The sequence below is a fragment of the Microplitis demolitor genome, chromosome 5, assembly GCF_026212275.2.
Source record: "Microplitis demolitor isolate Queensland-Clemson2020A chromosome 5, iyMicDemo2.1a, whole genome shotgun sequence".
Taxonomy (NCBI): Eukaryota; Metazoa; Arthropoda; class Insecta; order Hymenoptera; family Braconidae; genus Microplitis; species Microplitis demolitor.
This window is the reverse complement of record NC_068549.1, coordinates 17,727,050-17,751,966: the sequence shown is the minus strand read 5'-3', so window position 1 is coordinate 17,751,966 and position 24,917 is coordinate 17,727,050. Positions and strand designations below refer to the sequence as shown.

The 24,917-nt window shown below is 29.2% G+C and overlaps 2 protein-coding genes across 7 annotated transcripts in view; one reads left to right on the top strand and one right to left on the bottom strand.

Annotated features, from left to right (window-relative positions):
• LOC103579946 (protein unc-13 homolog 4B) overlaps positions 1–19,399 on the top strand; it is a 35,778-nt gene extending 16,379 nt beyond the window's left edge. For 2 of the 6 annotated variants that reach the window (XM_014439630.2, XM_008561511.3), the window contains exons 2-10: positions 3,757–3,997; positions 9,972–10,136; positions 10,253–11,160; positions 11,228–11,377; positions 12,989–14,472; positions 16,828–16,917; positions 17,220–17,343; positions 17,450–17,643; positions 17,719–19,399. In XM_014439630.2, the coding sequence (XP_014295116.1) occupies positions 3,757–3,997; positions 9,972–10,136; positions 10,253–11,160; positions 11,228–11,377; positions 12,989–14,472; positions 16,828–16,917; positions 17,220–17,343; positions 17,450–17,643; positions 17,719–17,813 (3,451 nt within the window). In that variant the 3' untranslated portion in view covers positions 17,814–19,399. Of the gene's footprint in view, positions 1–945; positions 1,337–3,756; positions 3,998–6,098; positions 6,154–7,841; positions 8,117–9,971; positions 10,137–10,252; positions 11,161–11,227; positions 11,378–12,988; positions 14,473–16,827; positions 16,918–17,219; positions 17,344–17,449; positions 17,644–17,718 lie in introns of those variants that run through there. The other 4 variants (XM_014439633.2, XM_014439632.2, XM_014439634.2 and 1 more) reach the window with 4 other exon arrangements.
• Positions 19,400–19,492: 93 nt separating this feature from the next.
• On the bottom strand, positions 19,493–24,679 carry LOC103579948 (dorsal-ventral patterning protein tolloid). The gene is made up of 5 exons (XM_008561514.3): positions 24,259–24,679; positions 23,250–23,428; positions 22,953–23,183; positions 20,185–20,394; positions 19,493–20,112 (listed from the first exon to the last, which is right to left on the bottom strand). The coding sequence occupies exons 1-5, from the start codon at positions 24,558–24,560 to the stop codon at positions 19,622–19,624; spliced, it is 1,413 nt and encodes a 470-aa protein (XP_008559736.1). The 5' UTR covers positions 24,561–24,679; the 3' UTR covers positions 19,493–19,621.
• Positions 24,680–24,917: the final 238 nt, after the last annotated feature.

Here is a 24,917-nt window from a genome sequence, read left to right as displayed (position 1 = left end):
ATTACAGAAAAAAATAAGTTTCATATACATTTGACACTAAAGCCGAAATACTCATTTTCTTGGATTGCATTTTTTAGAATTTTTGGCTAAAGTTGGTGACACCTTGATCAAAAATATTATTATTTAAAAAGTAGTTCCATAATTTCTAAATAAAAAAAAAAACAATTGCCTTCAAAAAAAAATTCTAATAAACTGAGAAATTTTTTTTATTCAAGACAATTTTTTTCAACGCAAGAAATTTTTTGCATCATGATCTGAAAAGAAATTTTTTTTCAAACAAAAAATAATTTTTTGGCGTAAGAAATTTTTTCTAGGCCCAAAAAGTTTTAGCTGTCAATTCATAATGCAAAAGTTTTCTGGTTACAATTGAAAATTTCTTAAAGTAAGAAATCCGCTTTTTCAGTGAATTATTGCTGATTTTCTCTTTCTCCTGCTCAATAAATAATTATTTCTAAAAATAATGATAAATAAGAAACAAGAATTAAAAGAAGAAAATAATATGATAACGTATATAAAAATAGATAATTCATATAATTTGTATAAATACGAAGGTGTGTTATAATCGTTTAATTCACATAATCTGAATTTTAGACTGCAATTGGATTTCGATAAGTGATAATGTGTCATTGAATAAATATAAATAAATTCATCATAAACTTGACAATGATTAATTTTGTAATATAACGTAAAGGTATATGTAAAATAAATAGTAAAAAAAAAGTCGAGAGATTCAATGACCTTCTAGACAATAAATTTATAACAACATTTAATATTTTGTACCTCAACATTTATATAAATTTACACACTTTTGAATTTATTCTTAGTATATTATAGAAAGAATGTTTGTCCATTTATTATTAATGTTATCATGGAAATCAATTTGTAAAGCATATAAGACTAGCATTGTAGGTTTACACACCTCCTACTACGTTTCAACACTGGCTCAAGTCGGAAGAAGAAATATAGTATTATCAGTCTTATAATAACTGCTTTACAAGAATCATTTTACCTGGCAATTTAAAATACTCCAAATCATTTAATTAACGAGTAAATAACTTTACAAAATAAGTTAAAATTTTTCAGTGATAAATAAATATATATAAGTTAAATACTGAAACAAGTTGTTAAAATAATTTTTTAATAAATAATTTATATGATTGACTTTATGTCTAAGGCCTGAAAAAAAATACAAAATGGCTCATTTTGCAAAATGTGATACAAAACATCCTTACTACGCAATTGCGGCATTTCGAATGACCCAAAAGCCTGAAAATAAACCTGTCACGGTAGGAAGTATATATTGGAAGTTCGTTGCGCACAACTTTATCCACAAAAGGTGATACTGTAGTGAATTAAAGTGTCAGAAAAAATTTGTGTACTGAATGTTTTTTATTTTTTTTTTAGTAATAAAAATTTAGCTGTTTTTTTGTTTAGTTGTGTTAAAGCATGGCTTCAAGGTCCAATTTATTTACTTTTCAATGATAAAATAATTTTCTCTTTTAATTGCTGCACTTGTGTATGATATTTATATTTTGTGTAGTTAGTGCATTTTGTTATTTTCTAATATACAAACGAAAATAGTTTTGATTTAACTTGATCTTATTTTAGATTTACATAGATTTCTATAGATAACTAAAATTTTAATCATTATTACATTACACGGAGAGAAATTTATGGTAACCGTTCTTAGTATGTTTATGAAATATCATCCCATACCGTTATGGTAATGATTACTTGGAATTATGGGATATAGGCCCATACTTTCTGAGACAAGTTTTCATAGCTATGGGAAAAATTCCTTTTATTGTGATAGCAGTTCCCATATCGCATGTGAAAAAATTATGGTAATTACCATATTATTATAGTAGTCGTTCCCATTATACTATGGTAACCATTACCATAATGTTAGAAGAACCGTCACCATAATATTATAGTAATCATTACCATAATATTATGGTAACTATTACCATAATATGTGGTAACCATTACCGTTATATTGTAGTAACATTTACTATGATTTATGGTAACTAATACCATAATATGTGATAACCATTACCGTTATATTATGGTTACATTTACTATGGTATTATGGTAACTATTACCATAATATGTGGTAACCATTACCGTTATATTATGGTAACCATTACCGTTATATTATGGTAACATTTACTATGATATTGTGGTAACGATTACCATAATATATGGTAAACATTACCATAATATTATAGTAATGATAACTATAATATATATGGATGCTGTTCCTATCATCAACATATCAAAAAAACAAGTTACCATGCATTATGAGAACCATTCCCATAACATATTGTAATTTTCACCATAAATTTTTATCCGTGTAGTTATTTATAACTTACAAATAAAAGTAGACTATTGTGGAATATACATTGCAAGAAAAAATAGTTATTATGAAATAAATATAATCTTGATCTAAGAAACCCTGATGGATTCGAGTTACTATAAAATTACAATATTTGTATCTCCGTTGCAGTATAAAATTACGGTATAAATAAGAATTACCGTGAATTTACGGTAAATTAATTTCAATAGCTACTACGTAAGATAAAATTACCGTTAACTCACTATTCTTTGGTATTAATACATATTTCATTTATTCTTACGGGATCACATACGTGGGTTGGCGCAATTGATAACAGTAACGATTGAAAATTGAAAGAATCTGGGTTCGAGCCCAGCACACGGCAGAAATTTTTTTATCAAAAAAAAAAAAAAAAAAAAACATAAATCGATCCCTTTAAGTGATGCTTCTAATCTATTAGATCACATATAGGATGAAATTCGAACTTACTTTGATAAATAATTCTACTTATAAAAAACTGAAAATGTATTGTATTCTCATTGTGAATGTACGATAATTCTACCGTAAAACACCGGAAGCTTACTGTAAAGAGGAACCGTAAACTGATGGTACTCTAGAATCGCCAGAACGTTTATTGAAATTTTGTGACAAGTTTTTCATTGACTGAAAAAACCACAACCACTTCAGTCGTAATTTAATTTTCAAATTGTTAAATATCTTCTAACAAAAAAATTCATATGCTCCCACATATTTTATTAGTTTTAATGATACAAGTATAATAAAAGAATTTGTCAATTTTTTTCTTTAATTATGTAGAAGCTAAACCATAAAAGAAAATACAAAAGAGATTACAATTTCTTCAGTAAAAAAAAAAAACTTTCTCACAAATTCGCAATAAATGCATTTTTAGATCAAGAATAAACATATATTTTTTTTTTGTTATTTTTTTTCGCAGTACATATGAGATTTTTTTTATTTTGCGTTAAAAAAAATGTTGATTCATTTTTAGAAAAAAACAATTACACTAAAAAGTTATTTTTCTCTCAGTAAATATGATATTGAACCATTATATCACTTGATTAAATTTTATCAATTTTTTTTTTATAATTATCCATGCCCCAGTTAATTGCCCAATACTAAATTTAATACAAAAAAACTACAAAATAATAAAATTCTAATTATTTATTTTACAAGTCTTCAATTTATGACAAATTATCTAAATTACATTGATTATTAAATATCTTAAATAAAGCTGATAAATAATTTTTTAAAAATACCAAATAATAATTTATAACTGGAACATGTATAAATTTACATAAAGTTATTTTTATGAAAACTCATTGATTATAAATAAAAAAATATAAAAATTACATAATTTTTTTTTTTTTTTTTTTTTTAACAACATAAATAATTATTTTTAGAATTCAAGACTCAGACGGAGGATTTTTTGAGAACTTGGGAACATTATTAGCAGAAAAAGTCCGAGCTCAAGAGCTTGCAGAAGGACCGCTACCAGTTAAATCTGACAATAATTACGAGGAAGATGTGATAAGCGAGGGAGGAAGTATAGAAGAACCAACTGAAGCTCTGCTCGAATCCGACAGTGATAGAGATGAAAATGAACAAGCTTTAGATATTGTCATTGGCTCAGTTGGTTGGAATGTAAGTTTAACAATTTGATACATTAAACATTAAAATTTTTTTTTTTTTAATTTTTGTTTCCCATACATCAATGTATCAATAAAGCCACTTAAAGTCTGTTTATTGTATTTTAAATGACAACTGTGATTGATTAAACATCTGAACGGATTCATTGAATGCATTGTAAGAAATCGTATCATCGTAAATCGACTTGTACAATGCATCGCCTGTTCGATGAAAGCTGTGTTAATTTATAGCAGGCTATTTAGAAACTTGATCCGTGTGTGAAACAGAAATTAAATTATTCATCCACAGATAACGGGCTAATTTTTATTAATTAATGAGCCTATTATATGTTTTATTTCACTTGATAATAAAACCTATAAGGAATATGAGCCACGATATCTCTTCTACTCTATGACTGCCCCGCTTAAAAAAATGCTAAACAAAAAATTTTTTTGGCATTTTTATATTTATTGGGGCCTGAATAGTTGAATAGAGTAAATTCTCTGACAATTTCGACCCGTGACATTAATTTTTAAAATTTAATTTCTGTGAATTTTCGTCAGAACTGAAATAATTATCGTGTGTCTTATAAATATTACCAGAACTTTTTTTACGAAATCAAAAAAAAGAAAAATTTTTCAATTTAAATTTTCATCGATCTTCATATTTATTATAATTACAATTGTATTTATTAGTAAATGTTAAAACTTATATAAATATAAAAATGATACGCAGAAAAATCGAAAATTTGAGATTGAGGGGAAAAATTATTTTAATAGGATTGTCTTACCCCTTTCTACCCTTCACAAAAAAAGTGAACCATATAATCTGAGAAACGACAAGTAGGGAAGCATGGGGTCACCCGGTCACCCAAATTTTGAAAAATCTATCGTATAATAGATTTTGAATTTAATCTCATTTTATACTCTCATTCAATAAGAAATAATTAATGAGCCCTAACGTTAAAATAAATTACTTATTAATAATTAATAAACAAAAAATTGGTCGAGATTTGATCTAAAAATCGAGGACATTATCAAAAAGTGTTTTTTATATTTTACAAAAAAATTAATTAATTAAGGTAGGTTTTTTTAAAATTTAAGCAAAAAAATTTTTTGTTCACCATAGGCATTTTCTTCTATGGCATCGTAACATTTTTGTTCCAATATTAATGAATAAATAAATGAATTATAGATGCCCAGGTAAATGATGTTAATTATAAATTTTACATTTTTTTTTTTATTTTTTAAGTTTCAGTTGAAAATAAAATTTTAATTCCATGAAATTTCAGTAATACAACTTTGGATTCTTAATTTTTTATTTAAAATTAATAATGACCCGATAATAACAACATGTTGTAAAGGTTTAAATATAAATAGTTATGGGATGAGTATTAAAAATTATTGTCCACACTCAGAAAAAAAATCGGTAGCAGCTACCGATTGGCGATCGGTAGCCGCTACCGATTATTTTTCGGTAGCAGTTACTGATTTTTTTTCGGTAGCTGGTACTGATTTCAATCGATAACGGCTACCATAATAATCAGTAACTGTCATCGAAATAATTGGTAGCGTCTACCGAAAAATAATTGGTAGCGGCTTCTGATCGCCAATCAGTAGCTGCTACCAATTATTTTTATCAGTGCATGCTGGGAAAATTGATATTTGAACTTTAAAAATCATAGCATAAACATTAAAAATATGACACGTATTATAAAATTTATCATTTAAAATTTAAAAATTCTCTATATTGACACCCAGTTTCCGGATTATAATTTCAAACACTATTTTTTAAAATTTCTTTTTTCCATGTAGTGTAAAAGACAATACTAAGTACTTGGTATAACGTTAACATTAACTGATGAATTTGGCTCAAGGGTGACTATTCCAAGACATTTCAGATTATAGTGTAAAGAACACTCACCAAAATTAACAAGACATTCATATAAATCTTGTGAGCTTGACCAAGGGTACTAGGTCGGGATGAACAACTTTGTAGTACACTATATATATAATATGTCTAGTTTAATCGGGACGGATCTTGGTCGGGATTCATCGGGTTTCAGCGTTTGCTCTCGTACTTACAAACGTGACGTACGTGGTGAAACACCACCACGAGGATTCGCTGACAAATAAACTCAGTTCATCTATTCCTGGCAGTGTTGAGTTAGAGTTAGTTACGTATCTGTCTTCTTGCATTTTATTTATTTTCATATTTATATATATTTTTATTTATTTATTTCAACATTAATTTTTATTATCTAATAGATGTTAATTTATAAAATCAAGAAGACAGAATAAAATGGTATACTTACACGTATCATATTTTATCTGAAGATGTTTGTTTAAGTTATTTAATCTGTGACATGTATCAGTGAGCTTTAGAAATTAAATAACAGTCTTGTTAAGTTGTGATTATTTGTTTAGTGTAATTGTAGAGTAATGTTATAAAGAAATATATGAATATATATTTTTTAAACTTGTTATATTTTTAGTACGTCAGTTTTCGTTCGATTGTGAAATTTTAGAAATTTTTCTCATTCATTTGACAATTTTTTTTTTTTTTTTTCCTTGAGCTCTTAAATATTTTTTTATTTTTAAGTTACAAGTTTTTAGTCGAATCGCTGTATTTAAATTTTTATTTTTAAATAATATAAAAATAGTCGCAAGTTAAATTTTCAAGTGGACCAATTTTTTGAATAATTATAATAAGTGTAGTAATTATTACTCCAAATTATAAATTAAAATTTTTAATTCTGTTAATGTAATTGGAGACAATTATAATTATATAATAGAAAAATTAAATTCTAAATTAAAATAAATTTTAATTAAAATAAAAAAAAAAAATTTTAGTTACATAAAATAATTTTTTTTTTTTAAATATTGAACAAAAAAAAATCCGAATAAAAACCTTGTGATTGATATCATGATTCGTCTGACGAGAAAGATCTTAAAAATAAATAATAATATAAATAATAAGTTTATTAGAATGGCAACACAACAAAGTGCCTTGGAGATGCCTTGATAGTCAATCAGCTAATTGTCGGTATATCAACTTTCATTGGACGCAATTGTAGGAACATATGATGAACTAAACGCGCTACGGTTATATAGACAACTTACTAGTTTAAACGGGATGCGGCCCAGTTCGAATTGACTACCTCAGATTTTTAGCCACCTGCGCACCTCATTCAATATATAATTTATATATATGTATATATATTTTATTATGAATTAGAAGTCTCTGCCAAAAAGTACGCGTCTAAAGAAATGATATTTGAACTGCGAATAAAATTAAAAAGTTCAATTACGTATGTCTACTTTAAGCAACATCAATCAAACTTTTTTTTTTAAATTCGTCGTATCGAATGGCAAAGCGTCAACTATTTGTAGACATTAGTGCCGCATTCTTTTAATTCTTTCGTAGTTAGTACTAAGTGATGATGACCCGAGACAATGTCGAGAATTTTTTTTTGATGATAAAAGAAAAAAAATTTTACATTTTAACTTGCATTCAATTTTTTTTAATGACTGAGTACTCATTAACAATTAAAACTTTGAACATTCGTATAATCGGATATGCGCGGGGAAAAGTGGGGCTCGTTGGTTGAGGATTATCGATAGGAAAGGTCACAGACGAAGTTCATATTTGTTGTAAGAATTACAGCGTGTGGATTTTTTTTTTTTTTTTAATGCGAAAAGTTAACATATGTGTCGTTGATAATCTTCAGATAGAGGCGTTGAATCATTCTTTAAGATTCAAAATTAAATTTTTAAAAATTGTTTAAAGTTTTTGAGAATTAGGTTCAATAGTAGTTATTCATTTATTAATAGTTTTTTAATATTTTTTTATAATTCAGCATTATTTCAAGTGTATTTATTAACGAACTATTTGGAATCTTTGGTAAATAAATTTAATTAATGAAAATGATGAAAAATTAATGGTGGAAAAAAAAAATTTTTTTGTGTTGTGGTAATTAATGACAATAAAAAAATTTTCGACTAATTTACTATCATGGTCGTAACAAAAACATTTGGAGGGATGAATACAAGTATCCGTAGTAAGAATACCTTTCGAGGTATTCCAAAAGCGGAATTAGAACGTAAAACTAATGCGATTCTTCGTGCAATGACGGTAAGAATTAAAAAACTGAGATTTAAAATTTTTTTTTTATTTATAGAGGCGGGAGGGAGGGGGGGGGGCACTCAAGGGAATTCTAGTTTTCGGATACTCAAATACGTTAAATCTTTTTTTTTAATGATATTTAAAAGAGAAAAAATTTCCAGCTGTCATTAAAAAAAAAAAAAATTTCATTTTTCGCGGGTAAAATGGGTAACCCCCTAAAAACGTTGAAAAAAAAAAATTGTAAATTTTATATAAATGTGATTAAATTAAATTTTCATGTAAGTACTTTACATAAAGAAAAGCCGGGTTAAAAATAGAACTCATTTCAGGCTCGCTTCACCTTATTGTCTTTTGAAGTTATTGATTTATCGACGATTTTTTAAAAAGATCTCGACTTTTTTGACTTCAATTGATTTTTTGTAAACTGTTACAACTTTTTTCATCTTAATTTGAATTTATTCATTTTCACTTCAAGCTCGACAGTCATTCACCTCACTTTTAACTTGCTCAAATGAGTCGAAAAAAAGTTATTTATTCGCTTTACTTTAGACTTGATCAACCAAACCAAAATCAAGCAGTTTTTTTTAGTGTAAAATTGTCTCTTCTCATTTCACATTAGTTTTGACTTTTTCACCTTATAATTCAAGTCGAATAAGTCTATACCAAGTCAGTTTGTCTTGTGAAAAGTGGCTCTAAATTTCGATTCGTTAAACCAAGACTAAATCAAGTTTTATTTTTGACCCGGGTACTCGGAAAGAAAAAATCAGGCGCTGCAACAAGATTTTCATGTTACAGCAACAGGATACATCCTGTGGAAGCAATAGGATAAGGTACAAGTTTCATGTAGGGATAGGGGGGCGGGGGCAAAATGGGCCCCCTAAAATTTTGAGTGCCATATGAATTTTAAATGGTGAAGACACATTGAGGGAAACGTCAAATTCTTTCATTTGAGGCCTAAAACCGGAATTATTTTTTGACTCGGGCCTCAAATGATTCGGGGGCGAAATGAGTCCGATATTTTCCCCAAGGGCCCATTTTGCACCCTCCTTCCCCTACTAATTCTTTTTTTTTTTTTTCAGTATAATAAAATTCAAAAATAAAAAATAGTATATTACACACCTAGGGAAGTAAAGTAAGAAATGTCTCAGATGACATATGATCTGAGGCTTTCTTATTTACTTTCCGAGGTGTGTATACTATTTTTCTCCTCGACGGCGTCGGAAAGCGGCAACTTCGTTTTGCACAGCGTGACGAAAGTTGACGCTTTTCGCCCGGAGGCGAGAAAAAAAAAATTCAGTTTGGAAAAAATTCAAATTTTAAAATTCAAATTATTTTTCAAAATTTTAATTTTTTTTCAAACTGAATTCTTTTTTCAAATTTTTGAATTTTATTATACTGGCGAAAAAAATTGTTATATGAAACTTGTATCTTACCCTCTTGCTGCAACAGGATTTTGTCCTGTTTGTCTCATAGGATGTGTCCTGGATATTCTATTATTGCAAATTGTTAAGAAAAAATATTAAATTGATTTCATATTATTTTTTCACACAAACAAAATTACTATAAAGTATATTTACCAAAGTGATTAGTGAATGTTTAAAAAATATTAAAAAACCAAGATAATTTTTAATAAAATTTTGGGAGTACCCTGTTTGCCCCCCTCTGCTATTTCCATGACTTCATTGGCTGTTTACGATTAGAGGATTTTATTAAACTATTTATCTGCAATTTAAAGTATTAAATGAAATATTTACTATTATGCACGTGCAATTAATAGATAAAAGAATTTTATGTCAATAAATTTTCTAATGACGTCAACTACAATTAAATAGTATCTTAAATTGTTTACATTATTTGTTATTAGATCGAAGAACTTTATACGGCTCTTGTTTATATGACGCAACACCAAATCGGTTATGATGTTACAAATGAGTGTGGACGGGAAACTTTGCTCAACCATCTGCAGCAAGCTTTCAAGGTTGACAACGAGGTACATTCACAAGTTATAGAGGAAACTCAAAACATGGAGGTAAATTAAACGAATACTTGTTAAATCTAAAAATAAAATGTATACATAAATATGAAGTCTATATTTACATTCATTGAAATTTATGGTAATTTAAAATTGAATATAACTATTTTTAGGCACCGGTAATGCATCTAAATGTTGAAGTAATAGAAGCTAAAGAGCTTATTTCAAAAGATTCAAACGGCAAAAGTGATCCATTTTGTGCACTTTATCTTGACTCAGCACCAACTCGAAGATACAACACGGCTGTCAAGACATCGACATTGACTCCAGTTTGGGAGGAACATTTTGAATTACCTCTTGATGATGCTGAAAATGATACTCTGTGTCTTGAAGTTTGGGATTTTGACGCAGCGGAAACGGTACCGGAAAAAATGAGCAAAGTAAAAGACGTTAAAGGTGTACGTGGGTTAGTAAAACTAGCTAAAGAAATTGCTGTTACTGCGACGACTGGTAGTCATGATAATGAATTTATTGGTCGATGCAAAATACCATTGAAAGACATTCCGGTAACTGGGCACACAACATGGTATTCACTTGAAAAAAAAAATAAATCTAAACGACGGGGTGTCGTTAAACTCAGACTGGCATTCAGTGCAGAACATAATACTCAAGTTGCAGCACAAGAGCACCGGCATCTAGTTAGAATTTTACTTCTTCATGAATTGGAAACAGAAAAAGTTGAAAAATATTGTTGGTGTGGTCGTTGGTCTGCTCCAGCTGAAGCTTTGATTCTTCAGCATAGTGCGCAACGTGGATTGTTAGCAAGAAATGTTTCATTGGCGCAATGGGTTGAATACTCACGTATTCATCAGCAACATCCGCTTCATTTTTCTGTTTTTAACAAAGTCGCTGTCGAATTACTTAGACCGTTGGAAAATTGTTTGTTTTCGAAAGACGAAGAAAAATTGTTCTGGGATGCTACGAGAAAAATTATTTATTCATGTTTGAACAGCATCAGAAAAATAAGAAGACTTTCTCCTGGTGATAAAAATGTTATGACACAAATGGGCGCTATTTTAGGGTAAATTTATTTATTAAATTCATTAAAACTTATTTAATGATTATGATTATTTTTTATTTTTTATTAGGATCCTATCATCGATTTCTTCACTTCGAGTTCCTGAGGATTTTGAATTATTTCCTGTAAAGATGTTTGGCTGGTTTCCTGAGCCAGATGATACAAAAGTTGACGTGATGAAGGCATTAGAGTATTCAGTAATTCAAGGCGGAGCTGAATGGTAATTATTTCATTTATTTATTCTTAGGAACCCTTAGTCTCTATGTAACTGCACAGAGAAAATTTTATTGTAATTTGTTTTACCAATGATAATGATAACAGTAACAATTAATGGTGGTGACAATTATTGAAGATGCTAATTGTAACTATTGAAGATTATAATTATTACAATCAAAGGTGGTAACTGTTACCCTTCAAAGTTATAAAAATTCTGAAACGAAAGATAGGATATAGCTATTTTCGATACACATGATTAAAACGAGGGTTTGCGGTATACTTGTATTGGCGACGTAAGTCTTGGGTTATGACGCATTATTAATGAGAGCGAGTACATACATCTTTCTCGCACGAATGCAATGAGTAGATTTATCATATGGTTGTAGGTTTGGCCGTATAGCTTGTAGATACTACAATTCAGATTGTTTATTTAATAATTTAAATTTTATTCACTACTACCGAATACAGTTTGAAAATTTTAGTATAACTTGCCCTAGCAGATCCGAATCACAGTAAATTACCGTCATTTATCGCATAAACCGTTATTACGGTATTCAGAAGAATTACTGTAAGTTACCGTAAAATACGGCAATTTAGGTAAATACCGAATATTACGGCAAATGTAAGTAAAATTGCGGTAATCCTACGAGTACTTTGCAGCGAAACTGTGGTATTTTACCGTAAAATAGGCACAATGCTGTTATTAACGGCATATTACGGTAGTTTAGGTAAAATACCGCATTTTACGAAACATGTAGGTACAATTTCGGTAATCCATCGTCAAATTTGTAGCAATACTGCAGTATTTTAACGTGAAATATGACACAATAGGTTATTTATGGCAATTTAGGTAAAATACCGCATTTTACGGAAAATGTAGGTAAAATTTCGGTAATTCACATCAAATTTGTGACACAACTGCGGTATTTTACCGTAAAATACGGCATTTTATGATACGGTTATTTACGACAATTTATGGTAATTTAAGTAAAGCGCTGTATTTTACGGCAAATTTGCAGTAAATTATAGTGATTTACCATAATTCGGATCCACTAGGGTGATAATAACTATTACTATAAAATTCTCTCCGTCTATTAGATTATCAGTACTAAAATTACCTAATATATTTTAAATAAAAATATTATTTACTTTAAAAAATTTGACTGCTCTTTCGGCTACCAGATTGTATTTTTAATTTTTTATCACCTATAAAACTTAATATGACAAATATTTTTATCTGGCTTAAAATCGTAAGTTTTATTTTATAATCATAATTGTAAAATAATACTTTGTACATAATTATAAACCAAAATATACTCGAATTTTTTAATTACTGCCGTATAATTCTTTTTCGTAAATTTTTATTTAAGAAATATCTCAGCAAAGGTGATCTAAAAAATATTTCTCAGAGTAACAAATTCCATGAATTTAATTGGTTGTATCATAAAACTAGTTGTCACCAAATTTTCTTTATTCTTTTAATAATATAGATAATTTATGTTCTATAATAAAATTGCACAATATGTTTTGCTTATCATCGACAAATAAAAACGTTATCACTATTAAGTTATGAGCAAAATAAAGTTGATTTAAACTATGACATTTCTATTTATAGGTTTGATCATATATTGAATAACAATACTCCAGACAGTGATAGTGACGATGATGCACTGAAGTATCAAATAAAAGTAATCCAATTAATTAGAGCAGATCTTCAGCGAGCAATGGAAACTTATGACCGTATGTTTATTAAAAAAATCAATTTCCCGTACGCACGTACACTTTACATCATGTATGAAAAACGAATAAGTGATATGTGTATGGTAATTATTGAAGACGTCTGTCTTCGATTAAAACGAATTGAAGTTGACAGTCACGATGAAGCGGAACTTACATTAGGTACAACATTATTCGAGCTGTATCTCACTCTACAGCGATACGCTGTTTTAAGTAACATGTTTTGTCTCGACGGAATTGACCAAATGAAAATTCAAAGCTACCACGAATGGTTTAGAGCCGGAGTTTCGCATTGGTTAGATATATCTGTGTACAAAGCATTAAGAAGAATTGAAAGAGCTGTTGAGTTCGATACACTTCAACCAGTTGACTCCAGTGTGCAGTACAGTTCCAGTGCCGTTGATACTTTAACGATATTCTACCAAATAAAAGTCTTCTGGACTCAATTAGCTTGGCCGGATATCGAAGGCTCCTACACCTTTATTGCTAAGATAATAGATGACATTTGTAAGTGCACTATTTCATATGCTGATATGATGGCATCAAAAGCTGAAAAAGTCGATCAACAAATTCAGAACTCAGAAAACAATAGTAGTGTTTACGACAATAAATTTGAAGTATCAAATGCTTGGTGCTTTGCCATCAATAATATTGACTACATCAGAACTTCAATCGAACCCTTGACTCATGATTTAGGTCTTCAAGACATCATTGATAGTCTAAGTGAAAACAAAACTCAACAGGAAGCTGACCGTTGTCGACAAACTCTGCAACTTCTCATCAACAATACTACGGACACTGTAAAAAATAAAATAATCGAATTACTTGAAGTTGTAGCAAGTAAAATGCAGCCTGCTATGAGTAGATATCTAATGGAAGGCGCTGAGTTAATAGACACTACGAGCAATGCAATGGATCGTTTGCTACAGTATTTAGATTCAAATATCACGACATTGCATGATAGCCTTAATGAAGACAATTTCGAACGTGTTCTTTTGGTTATCTGGGAAATAATGTCAGAAACTTTGTATAAACTTGTGCATTCAAACTTGGAAAGACGTAGACCTCCGTCATTTTATTCGAATCTTAATCGTACTTTACATACATTAATAAGATTTTTCAATTTGGGTGCTGATGAGACTGCTAATGTACAAATTTTAGAAAAAATAGAACGGCTTCTTAGTCTTCATGGACTTGAAACAGCGGAATTGATTCATCGCTATCATTTGGAACGGGCACAAGCACAAAAAAATATTGAAGAAGCTTCACTTGGAATGCTCACCGTTCGCGCCCAATTTATCAGCAATTCGTTGAATGTACAAATTCTAAATGCCCGAAATCTCCGCCCTATGGATAGTAATGGTAAGTTACACACTTTAATTAATACAATGTGTTGAAGCATAATAATAACATGCCTTCAACCAAATTTTTTTATGAATGGGTTGTTTTGCAAAATTCAGTTCGCTTGATGTCTAAACAAGTATTTTAGTTGCTACTGAGCGAATTTAATTCTTATACAAATTATTTATAGAACCAAATGAGGTGAAATGGATTAATTTTCGATTATATACAGTTTAAAAAAAAGTGATAATACGTTTTATTTAAAGAAAAAAATCGGTCTGTCGGTTAACCCTATAGGCCAGCCACAAAACTTCCCGCTCATTTCAAGCTCCTTGAGCTCGAAAAATTGTTGTGGATATATTTTCGAGCTCTCTGAGCTCGAAAATGCTTTTGTATGCCTTTGTTTCCGAAAAATAACGTTTTTTACCATTTTTTCTACAACGATATCTCTCAAACGAACGAACCGATTGAGATATTTAAGGTGGCAATCGACGCGTTTTATTGATTTCTACAACTGATCAGATTTTGAAATTGATTCATCTAGTCGTTTTTGAAAACTTTCCAAAATACAAAAAAATTTTTTTTTTTTAATTCTTTTGTTAACGGTTTCTCTTAAACGAATGAACCGATTTTGATTGTTAAGGCAGCATTCGACGCGGCTTACAAAGTTTTAGAGCTGATTAGATTTTGGAATCAATCCATCCAGCGAATTAAAAGTTATTCAAAAAAAACATTTTCGCAAAAATTTTATTTTTGAAATATCTCCGAACGTACCTTACCGATTAAGCTCAAATTTTCAGTGTTTATAGTAAATAATAAGCCGCGTCGAATGACACCTCGAATATCAAAATCGGTTCATCCGTTCAAAAGTTACAGAATATTTACATACGTACGTACATACATACACTCGGACATCATTTTGAAAATAGTCAGAATAGTTTCCTAGAACCTCAAAACGTCGACATCTGTAGGAATTTCGATTTTGACAAATCGGGGTGAAACCAATAACTTCCCGAATTTTTGAAAATTTGCAATTTTCTTAGTGGGAAGTTAAAAAATCGGCTTAACCTCATGAACAGATAATTATTGTTGTTGGTTAGATATTTCGAATTTACTTTTAGTAGCATGCAAATGTTAAAAACACGGGGTTGGACAGTGAATTTGTCTGTCTCGGGACAAGCAGTTTTACAGTTAATTTATAATTGTTTTTGATTAAACGCAGACTTACTGTACCTTGAATAGTAAAATTAGTATGATAACCCCGAAAGCTTAGTATAACAGTTTATTTTTGAAATTTTCTTTGTTTTACACTAAATTTATGAGATTCCTGTCGTTAGTCTCTTGAACATTACTGTCATAAAAAGTTGTTAAAATGTTACTCTTAGCGGTATCCATGAAAAAATGGATGTGAAATTGATAATGCAATGATTTTCAACAATTTACAGCCGAGTCACGTTATGAGTCCGCTCGTTATGGGTTCGTCGACTCATATTTCTTTTGAAGACCTTTTCCATAAACTAAAAAAAAATAATTTCAGTCTCTTGATATGAGACTGGAACATTGGTGAGACGAATTAAATGTTGATTAATGATACGTTTTATGTTTTTAATAAAATACAAAACACAACTTTGAGTGACATATTTAATGAATATTATTTCTATAATAATCATAGAATACGTATTTAATTTATAATTATAATTAAATATATAATTATAATTATAAATTAAATACGGGCATCAATCGGGCGGACTCATAACGCGACAGAATTTTATCCCATTGCTCTCACAGGATGTGTCTTGTTGCTGTAACATGATGATCTTATTGCTGCAACACGATTTGGTCCTGCTGCTACCACAGGACTGCATCCTGTTGCAGCGCCTGTTTTTTTCCGTGTACGAACTCACACACTTGTAAAGTAGGGGAAATATAATTGACTACTGAGCAGAAATGGGGGTACAGGACTTCTTAGAATTATATCCCCCCTACAGCCCTGTAGGTGGGTTCATAATGCGACTCGACTCTGTACTAAATAAATTATTCAGGAAAATCATTATGAAGAACTGGATAGAAAAATTTGAATTGCATGATGAAAATTCGACAGCAAAGTTAACCGAATTTTGTAGAACTACTCGAATGCATTTGAATACCATAGCAAAGAATATTTTAGTTAAACTATGGTTATAACTGGTGGTTTACTATCAGGAAGTGAATGGCTTAACTATTTTACTGGTTATTGAAAGAAAGATAATATTTTAGTCTGGAAGTTGGTATGACGGTACTTATAGTCGATAAAATAGATCCCTGTGCTGAGATGATAATTTGATGGTAAATAAATAACTTGGTAGTCGGGAATGATGTTTTCTTTAAATTTTATAGGAGATTTAATAGGCAAGCTGTCTACTCTTGAGCGCAAACTACATTCAAAGAGTAAACAACCGACTAAAAGACTGAAAGAGATGAAGACAAGTATGTAAAGCGAATGTCATGCAAATTGTTATGCTCCTCTCTATCAATTACTTTGTTATGCTTGTCCATTTTCTAATTTACTTTTATCCACTTTACATGAAAAAAGGGTTGCATGACACGAATACATAAGAATATCAACTAAATTTTTTATATGATGGGATAATATAAAATTCATAATTAATTTGTAGATAATTTAAAATCACCTTCACCGTGCATGATCTTCGTTTATGGGATCCATATAGGGTATTAGTCCGAAATCATTGTGTATTTTCAATTAAAGATGGTTTTTTTTTGGATTTCAGGAAAATGTGATTCGTACGTAAAAATAAGACTATTGCCGGAGGAAAAATTCTGTGATGTAAAATTACCGAAAACTCATGTGCAGAAAGAAACACTTTTTCCTCTTTTTGATGAGACTGTTAACATGTAAGTATTTAAAAAAAAAAAAAGTTTTCCTAAATAAATACTATTTTTCATGATACAAATATCGTAAATTCAAGTTTTAATGTATTCATTTAATATTTTGTTGCAGTTCTTTGACTCCAGAACAAAGGAGTATTGAGAATGCAATTGTAGTTTTTGAGGTTAAAGATAAAGATTTTCTACGAACTAGATTTATGGCAGAAGCATTTTTGCAGTTTAGTGATATTCCTGATACCGGTCATGATGTTGGAATCGATTCTCTGGATCAAGTTCATTTAAAATTATCACGACCAGTAGATAAAAGTAATAATATTCTATTAATAAAAACAATAAAATATTTATTAGATTTTATAAAAATAATGTATTGTTTATTTACAGCAACTGATGTAATTCGTGCCTTAGAACATCGAAAAGGAGATAATCAAGCAATGGATTTTATTGCTAAATTCAATGCTAAGATAAATTCAAGATAATTTTATCGATATTTTTACGAAACAATAAAAAACTTAACAAAATACTTTAGATATTTGAATATTTTTTGTAAATAACATTTGTTGAATAAGTAAAATATTATTATTATTATTGTAATATTGCAAATATATATTGTATGCAAATTTATTTATAGTTGAATATATATTATATTGTTTTTAATAAAATTAAAAAAAAATTTTTGTATCGAATTTGAAATTTAACTTTGATGCTTATTCTTTCTTATGAAAAGAAACGATTTAAGGAGGTTCGACCGAATCTAATGTAAAAAACATTTTCCAACTTTAAGATTTGAAAGTATACATGTAAATAAGTACTTTATCTATGTATTCTCAAAATTTGAATATGACCCACCGTCTAGTTTTTTAGAAAAAAAGATTTAAAAATGACGTTTTTAAAGTTCTTATACGTAGGCTCTTATGACGGACAAGCTCCCGTCGTGACTTGTTCGAGTATTTTCATCATTAACCTCCCAAGTTTAAGAAATGAAAAACCACATGCCGTAAACTTGAATATTTTTAGAATATGATAAGATTTTAACAATATAGTGTTACCGTTGTAATTATTTAGATAATTCAAGTTAAACTTTATTATTTAATCTCGTTCATCGACAGAGATACATGTTATTGAGGGTTTGGCAACATCGCGGAAGCAGCTGAGAGAAAAAACAAAGATAGATGTACATTAATAAGAGAGACGAGATTAGAAACAAATTTTCCCGCTTTAATTTGAATATCGATGTGTAAGAAGTTAGAGCGCGTTGTTGCCAAATCTTTTTATTAAATCATATGAGTCAAAAATAACCAAGTCATTTCATTACTTTCTTTAATTAAATAAATAATAAATATTAATTTATGAATTCGTTATGTTATTATAAATTAAAATAATAAATTTTTATAACTATTAGGAGAATTTAGCAAACGAAAAAATTCAAACACTACTTCGACACACTAGTTGCGGTCGAACCTCCTTAAAACGATTAGAAAAAAAAAATTTTTAATCTTTTTTATTGCTTTTTATTACTTCGAATACTTTTGATTCGTCCTTCTTACGGGCATTTAACATTGCAAATTGTTTCGAATCGTTTCTTTAAATCAGGGCTTTTTTCTCAATAGTAATAACAAATGGCTGCAACAATAATAATATTCTTTATTCCTTTAAAAATAAATATTAAATGCGGGTTCGAGCCCAGCAGTCACCGGGATTTTTTCGTCAATAAAATGCATATTTACTTCCTTTAAGTATAATGCCCCTAAATACATTAGATAACACTCTGGATAAAATTCAGACTTTTTTATTCAACGCAGACCTGATTTGCGCGCTTTATGAGGTCTGCGTTGCGAAACCTAAACGGCTGTTTATCAAACGGTGCAAAAAGTTGAATAACGTTAAAGCAGATATCCTTGTTTTCCACCAGAGTTGCAAAAAGTGAGTGTTGTAATGAAATTTCGATTGCCATTAATCGCGTAAATCAGACAGTTGTTGAAAGTATAGTATTGAAAAATAAAAAAACTATTTGAGACATGCACTTGAAATTCGAGTATGTTATTTTTGAAAGTATAAACTTTCGGAATATGCAAAAAAATTGATTTTTCAAAATTTCACACTAGTGGTTCCCTTTAAGCGAAATTTCATATGCTACATTAAATAAATGAAATCATAGTTAAATTACTGAAAATTTTAATTGTTATCAAAAATATAATATTAAAGCCACTACAGATATTTTTTTTTTGAAACTTCTAATCAGTTTAATCTGCCCTATATTATATATGATATATATAATATATTTTTATTAGTTTTTCACAGTAATAATGGCCGAAAATCCATAATTTTCTATTTTATCATTGCTAACAAATTTAATAAATAATTTATTTTCAGTTGAAAGTACTTTTCTTGGACTATTTTTATGACAATAAATTCCAATGAGCCGGGAAGAATAATTATCACCATTTCCGTCTCGTATCTCTAAAAAATCATTTTTACAATCAACAGAATTCTCAAGTTTGAAGTAGTCGAATTCGACTGAAATTTTTCGATTTCGAGGTGCATTTATATGCCAAATGCATTTTTTATTGGCTTCGTACTTATGAGGATAATTTGGTGATTCTAAATAATAATATTTGTTCTCGTCGTTAATGTTTATGTCATCACCACAAATTTTGTAATAATAAGCTGTAAAACCAATGTACTTTTTATTTAAAGTTTTTTTTCTGTATTCTACTAACATATGATTAGCAGTAGAAATTAATGGCTGCAAAGCTTTTCCTTTTCCGCACAAACGTGCTGTAAAAATAATTTTGATTATCACCATGAGTTTATTGTTTTTTTTTTCATATGTGTAAAAAAATAGTAAACCTAGAACAGGGTGTCTCAACGAATATCCATCGATGATTGCTAAGTAATCTGATGAACAAATCTTTTTTTTTGCAATATTTATTGATGTAATGACAACAGCAATTTTTTCTCCATGGGCTGCCGTAATTCTCCATTGACAATATTCACCATTAAGTGAATTATTTAATGATCCAAAAGTTCCGTTAAAATATCGTAAAGTTCCTCCACATTCTGCGATTACAATAAAATTAAACAATCGTGAATTACATGACATTCGTATAAAATGACCCTAGTAGAAATAATCGAGGGCCGCCTAGATTACAAACTAGGCCCTCGCTAGCGATATCGAGGCAAAACTAGAAATCGCGCCACCTACAACTCATGCGTAAATATTGCTTGAACCAATATCCGTGAACGCTAGTATCTGTGTATTTTATTGTATACAGTAAATAACCTACTAAAAGAATGAAAATTATGTTTATAAATATTATGAGTACTTGAAAAAATATTAAAATGTAAATTAATTGTGTAGTTATGTTGTTATTATCTCAGTGTATAAGTAAATAATTAATTTTAATAATGGATATAATTAAAAGACTTGATACAATAACCAAACTCCGACTTCGGGCAATAAAATCCAATATTGCAGATTGTCATTTAGATGATTTGATAAAAAATATCACAATGTAGTGTACTTCTAGAAAAATACTCGATATTAAATTGTTAAATATTAATGATAGTTAATTAATAGCATTAATGATGTGAAGAAATAATAATTTTAATGTTACCATAATTAATAAATGTTAAAATATTCAAATTTTAAAATATTAAAAAAATAAATAAATTATGTTGTATTATTTTTTATTATATTCGTTTCATAAAAAAAATTGAATAAAAGAATGTTAAATAAAAAAGTTTTTAAGTTATTCAGACTATCAATAATTATTAAATTTAAAATTAGTAATTTAATTGTTACAAATAATTTCTGTTTCAATTTTTTTAAATAATAATTTATAACAGTTTATTTGTATTTGATCAATATATAACTTATCATTGGGAATCATGGGATTGAATATCGCCATTTTTTATTTCATTTCTAGGCAAACTAGCCAGGCGCTAGTCAGCGCCTCGAATTTATTTCTACTAGGGGAGCAATGGCTGGTAAGCTTGTAATGAAATAATGATGTATTTTTTCAAATCGCAGAACAAGCTTAAATAACACAAAGTCTGAAGCTCTTTTGTATAAATTATGATGTGAATATCGTAAAATTTGATGCAATAGAATTTTAAGTAAAAGTATAAAATGCATGTAGGGCGTTAAGAGAGTAACAGTCTAGTCAACATGTGCATTTAGGTCAAAATTTTTTATTCGCTTCAGAAAATTATGATCGAAGTGTCATTCGATTTGTCATCACATCTAGAAACTTTTTGAAAAATTTGGAGTGGCACTTGCAAAAATTATAAACAATTTAGTAAAAAAATAAAAGGGGATTTGTTTTTTGCGAATATCTCAAAAAGTATTCGAAATTTTTGCTCTAGAAAAATTATAAATATTGGTCTTAGAGTTCCGGTAGGGAGGAATCTTTTTTAGGAAATTTCTTCCTCTTTTTGGATCTTTTTTCAAATTTCAAAAATTTTAAATACTTTTTGAGATATTCGCAAAAAAACAAAACCCCCTTTTTTTACTAAGTTATTTATAACTTTTTTAATTTTTGCAACCACCACTCCAAATTTTTCAAAATTTTCTAGATGTGATGACGAATTGAATGACACCTCGATCATAATTTTCCGAGGCGAAAAAAAAATTTTGACCTAAAAGGCACATGTTGACTAAACTATAAGGCAGGAAATAAAAGACAGATATTAGTGGCAAGGCGAGCTTCTTCTCTTCTGTTCCTCAAAAAGACAGATAATAAGTAAAAGAGCCAATATATAGTACTCTCTAAGCATGAATTAGTGATTTTTCACTAATCTCAAGTGCATATTCACTTTTTGTCAATGCTACAAACGTACCACGCAGAATTAGTGAATATTTACTACATGAATATCTGAATATTAGAATTCACTGGGGATGTTGAGTTCCCATAAAAAGTCGCCGAAGTTCGAAATTTTCCCATAGATCAGCCGATGCTTGATTTGCAATAATTGGCTAATAAACAGCTAACTATTTTGGCCCGCACATGATAAATCATTGGCTGCCGTCTTTTTGCTTATAAAACAGCGCGCTATCAACCGCCATTCGTTGGCCAACGGTTTGAATAAGTGCTCTTGATACCAAACTTTGGCCGACAATTGATTGCCACGATTGGCTAATGGTTGCGACTACCATACTTGGCATACCGTTATCATCCGATATTTAGCCGATCTTCGACCGATGCTTGAAAATTGGCAGCCATTCATGACCCAGTAATGGGCCGATTTTTTTTTTTTTTGTATGGATTATTCCGAAAGTATCGTATACACAAAGTATATTGTACACCTGCATACAATTACACTATCAAAAAAAAAAACCGAAATCGATGCTAGTATAAATTCAACTGGACTTTTTTTCGAGAGTTCCGACTTTACCATAAGCACCCTTGCTCAAAAAATTAGATCGATCGGTTTCCGTCAGCATTCTATTTTAATTCTTAATGCCTTTCTCAAATCATAAAATCTAAGGATCAAGCTTTTCAAATTATCCCTTATTTTCAATGCTTACCAATTGGTTTAGTGTGAAAATTGCATGAAAATACCATGTATGAATTGATATAAGCAAATTTCAGTAATTGTTTACTTCCAATACATACTAGGACATTCATAAAGTAGATTTGCAGCAGTAATATCAGTTTCACTTAATTCCCCTTTTTTACCAATTATATCAATTTCATTATAAGCTGATGCAATAGGAGTTATTGTATCTTTTAACTTATCAATTGAAAATTCATTTCGTCGGTAATGCATTATTGAATGATAGTCATATTTTTGATTAAGTGTATTTATTTCTCTAAATGAAAATTTATCGAAGTTATAGCTATTTCCTGTTAAAAATTTTCAGCATCAATTTCAATTGCAAAATTAAAAATGGAACAGAACATATTTATTACCTGGTTTGACATTGTTCATATTAATGATTACATGTTCATCACGGTCTGGACGATTATGTTCATGATAGAAACCAATTATATGTCCTAATTCATGTAATAAAATTCTGTACGACATACAACCACTACCCAAATTTAAATCATTTTGGCCATTAAGAGTTTTACCGACATAGGAATCACAACTAGTGCAAATAAATCAGAACAATACTTCAAATTAATTAGTCAATCTATCCCGTTTAAAATGAATCATATATGTCCAGATATAAAACATATATGGAGCATATATTAAAATTAGCCGTCGATATCGAATATATATGTGGCACATGTACGGATTAAATATTTTCCGTATATGATCTATATTTGGGCATAAATTATACGTATATGGATCATATGTGTAGTATATATGACTGTACACAGTGAAAAATATAGTGATAAATCAAGATAATCTAAGTGTTAGAAACGGTCCACATAGTTTTAGAAAACAAACTATTCGGATGAATTATAACACAAAATTCATGTAATGCAAGAAGTAAATTCAACACTTATTAAATGCCAGTTATTACGCGGAAAAAAATAATCGGTAGCAGCTACTGATTGGTGATCGGTAGCCGCTACCCATTATTTTTCAGTAGCCTTTACCCATTATTCCGGTAGCCGTCATGGATAGAAATCAGTAGCAGCTACCGATTATTTCTTTCCGTGTATGGATTGTTTTCAACATAAATTATTATATTACTTTAAAAGTAACGATTGATAAATGTTAATAATTTCAACTTTCGTACTAATAAGTAACACTTTTAAAGTGGTAAATAGTAAATCAATTAAAAATTTTCAAATTACACAGTTCGATTTAACAGAAAATAATTAGTACACAAAAATTAACACGCACCGTCTTTAACACATATGCATGATATTTTTTACTGTGTTTATGATTCATCTCCTAAGTAAAAATATATTAATGATAGTATATGCATTGAAATTTTATTTATTATTAATGTTGAATTATAATTACCCCAATGCCGATCTACTGACTAATAAGTAGTTTGGAACGGTTTCATTATTTCTATCGACAAATTGAATACAAGTTGATTGTTCCCATTCCTCCATAGCTAGCTTTAATAGTTTACGGTGTGAACCACTCAATGTATTATCTACTTCATATGGGATAATACCATCATCCCATAACTGATCTTTGTCAAGTACAGCTACCGACCTTTTGACGCGAATATTTGATGCAGTTACGTAAGTTTCATACGAATAGAAAAATGATGCTAAAACAATAACTTTTAGAGTAATAATAAAAATGTATAACATTTTTTACGACCTCGAGTTAATTATTTAAATCAAAATATATTGTATGAGAATTACTAATAACTATACGAAAAATATATATTTGTCTCAATATCTCGGTATGGTGTGCAATAATTTTAAATTTGAAGGTGATATTCGTTCAAAACTTAATCATAGTATTGTTGATATCATTTGAATATGATTCATATGTATTATCAGTTATGGAGATAAACAATTATTGCTTTTTCATGATTTTGTAATATTAATATGTGCATATTACGTGATCACGAAACGGAAATAATAGAGCGCAATTAAAACAGAAACTCGGATACTAGTTTAAGATCACATAAATTTTTATTGGTCTAAGAGTAGAAAGATAAA

Bases quoted from the DNA above. Each gene is read 5' to 3' on its own strand.
- LOC103579948 (XM_008561514.3), bottom strand. From the start codon at position 24,560: ATGTTATACATTTTTATTATTACTCTAAAAGTTATTGTTTTAGCATCA. The intron at 23,429-24,258 runs GTAATTATAATT...TATTTGCACTAG, and splicing joins GTCAGTAGATCGGCATTGGG to TTGTGATTCCTATGTCGGTA. The intron at 20,113-20,184 runs GTTTACTATTTT...TTATTTTTACAG, and splicing joins GTTGAGACACCCTGTTCTAG to CACGTTTGTGCGGAAAAGGA.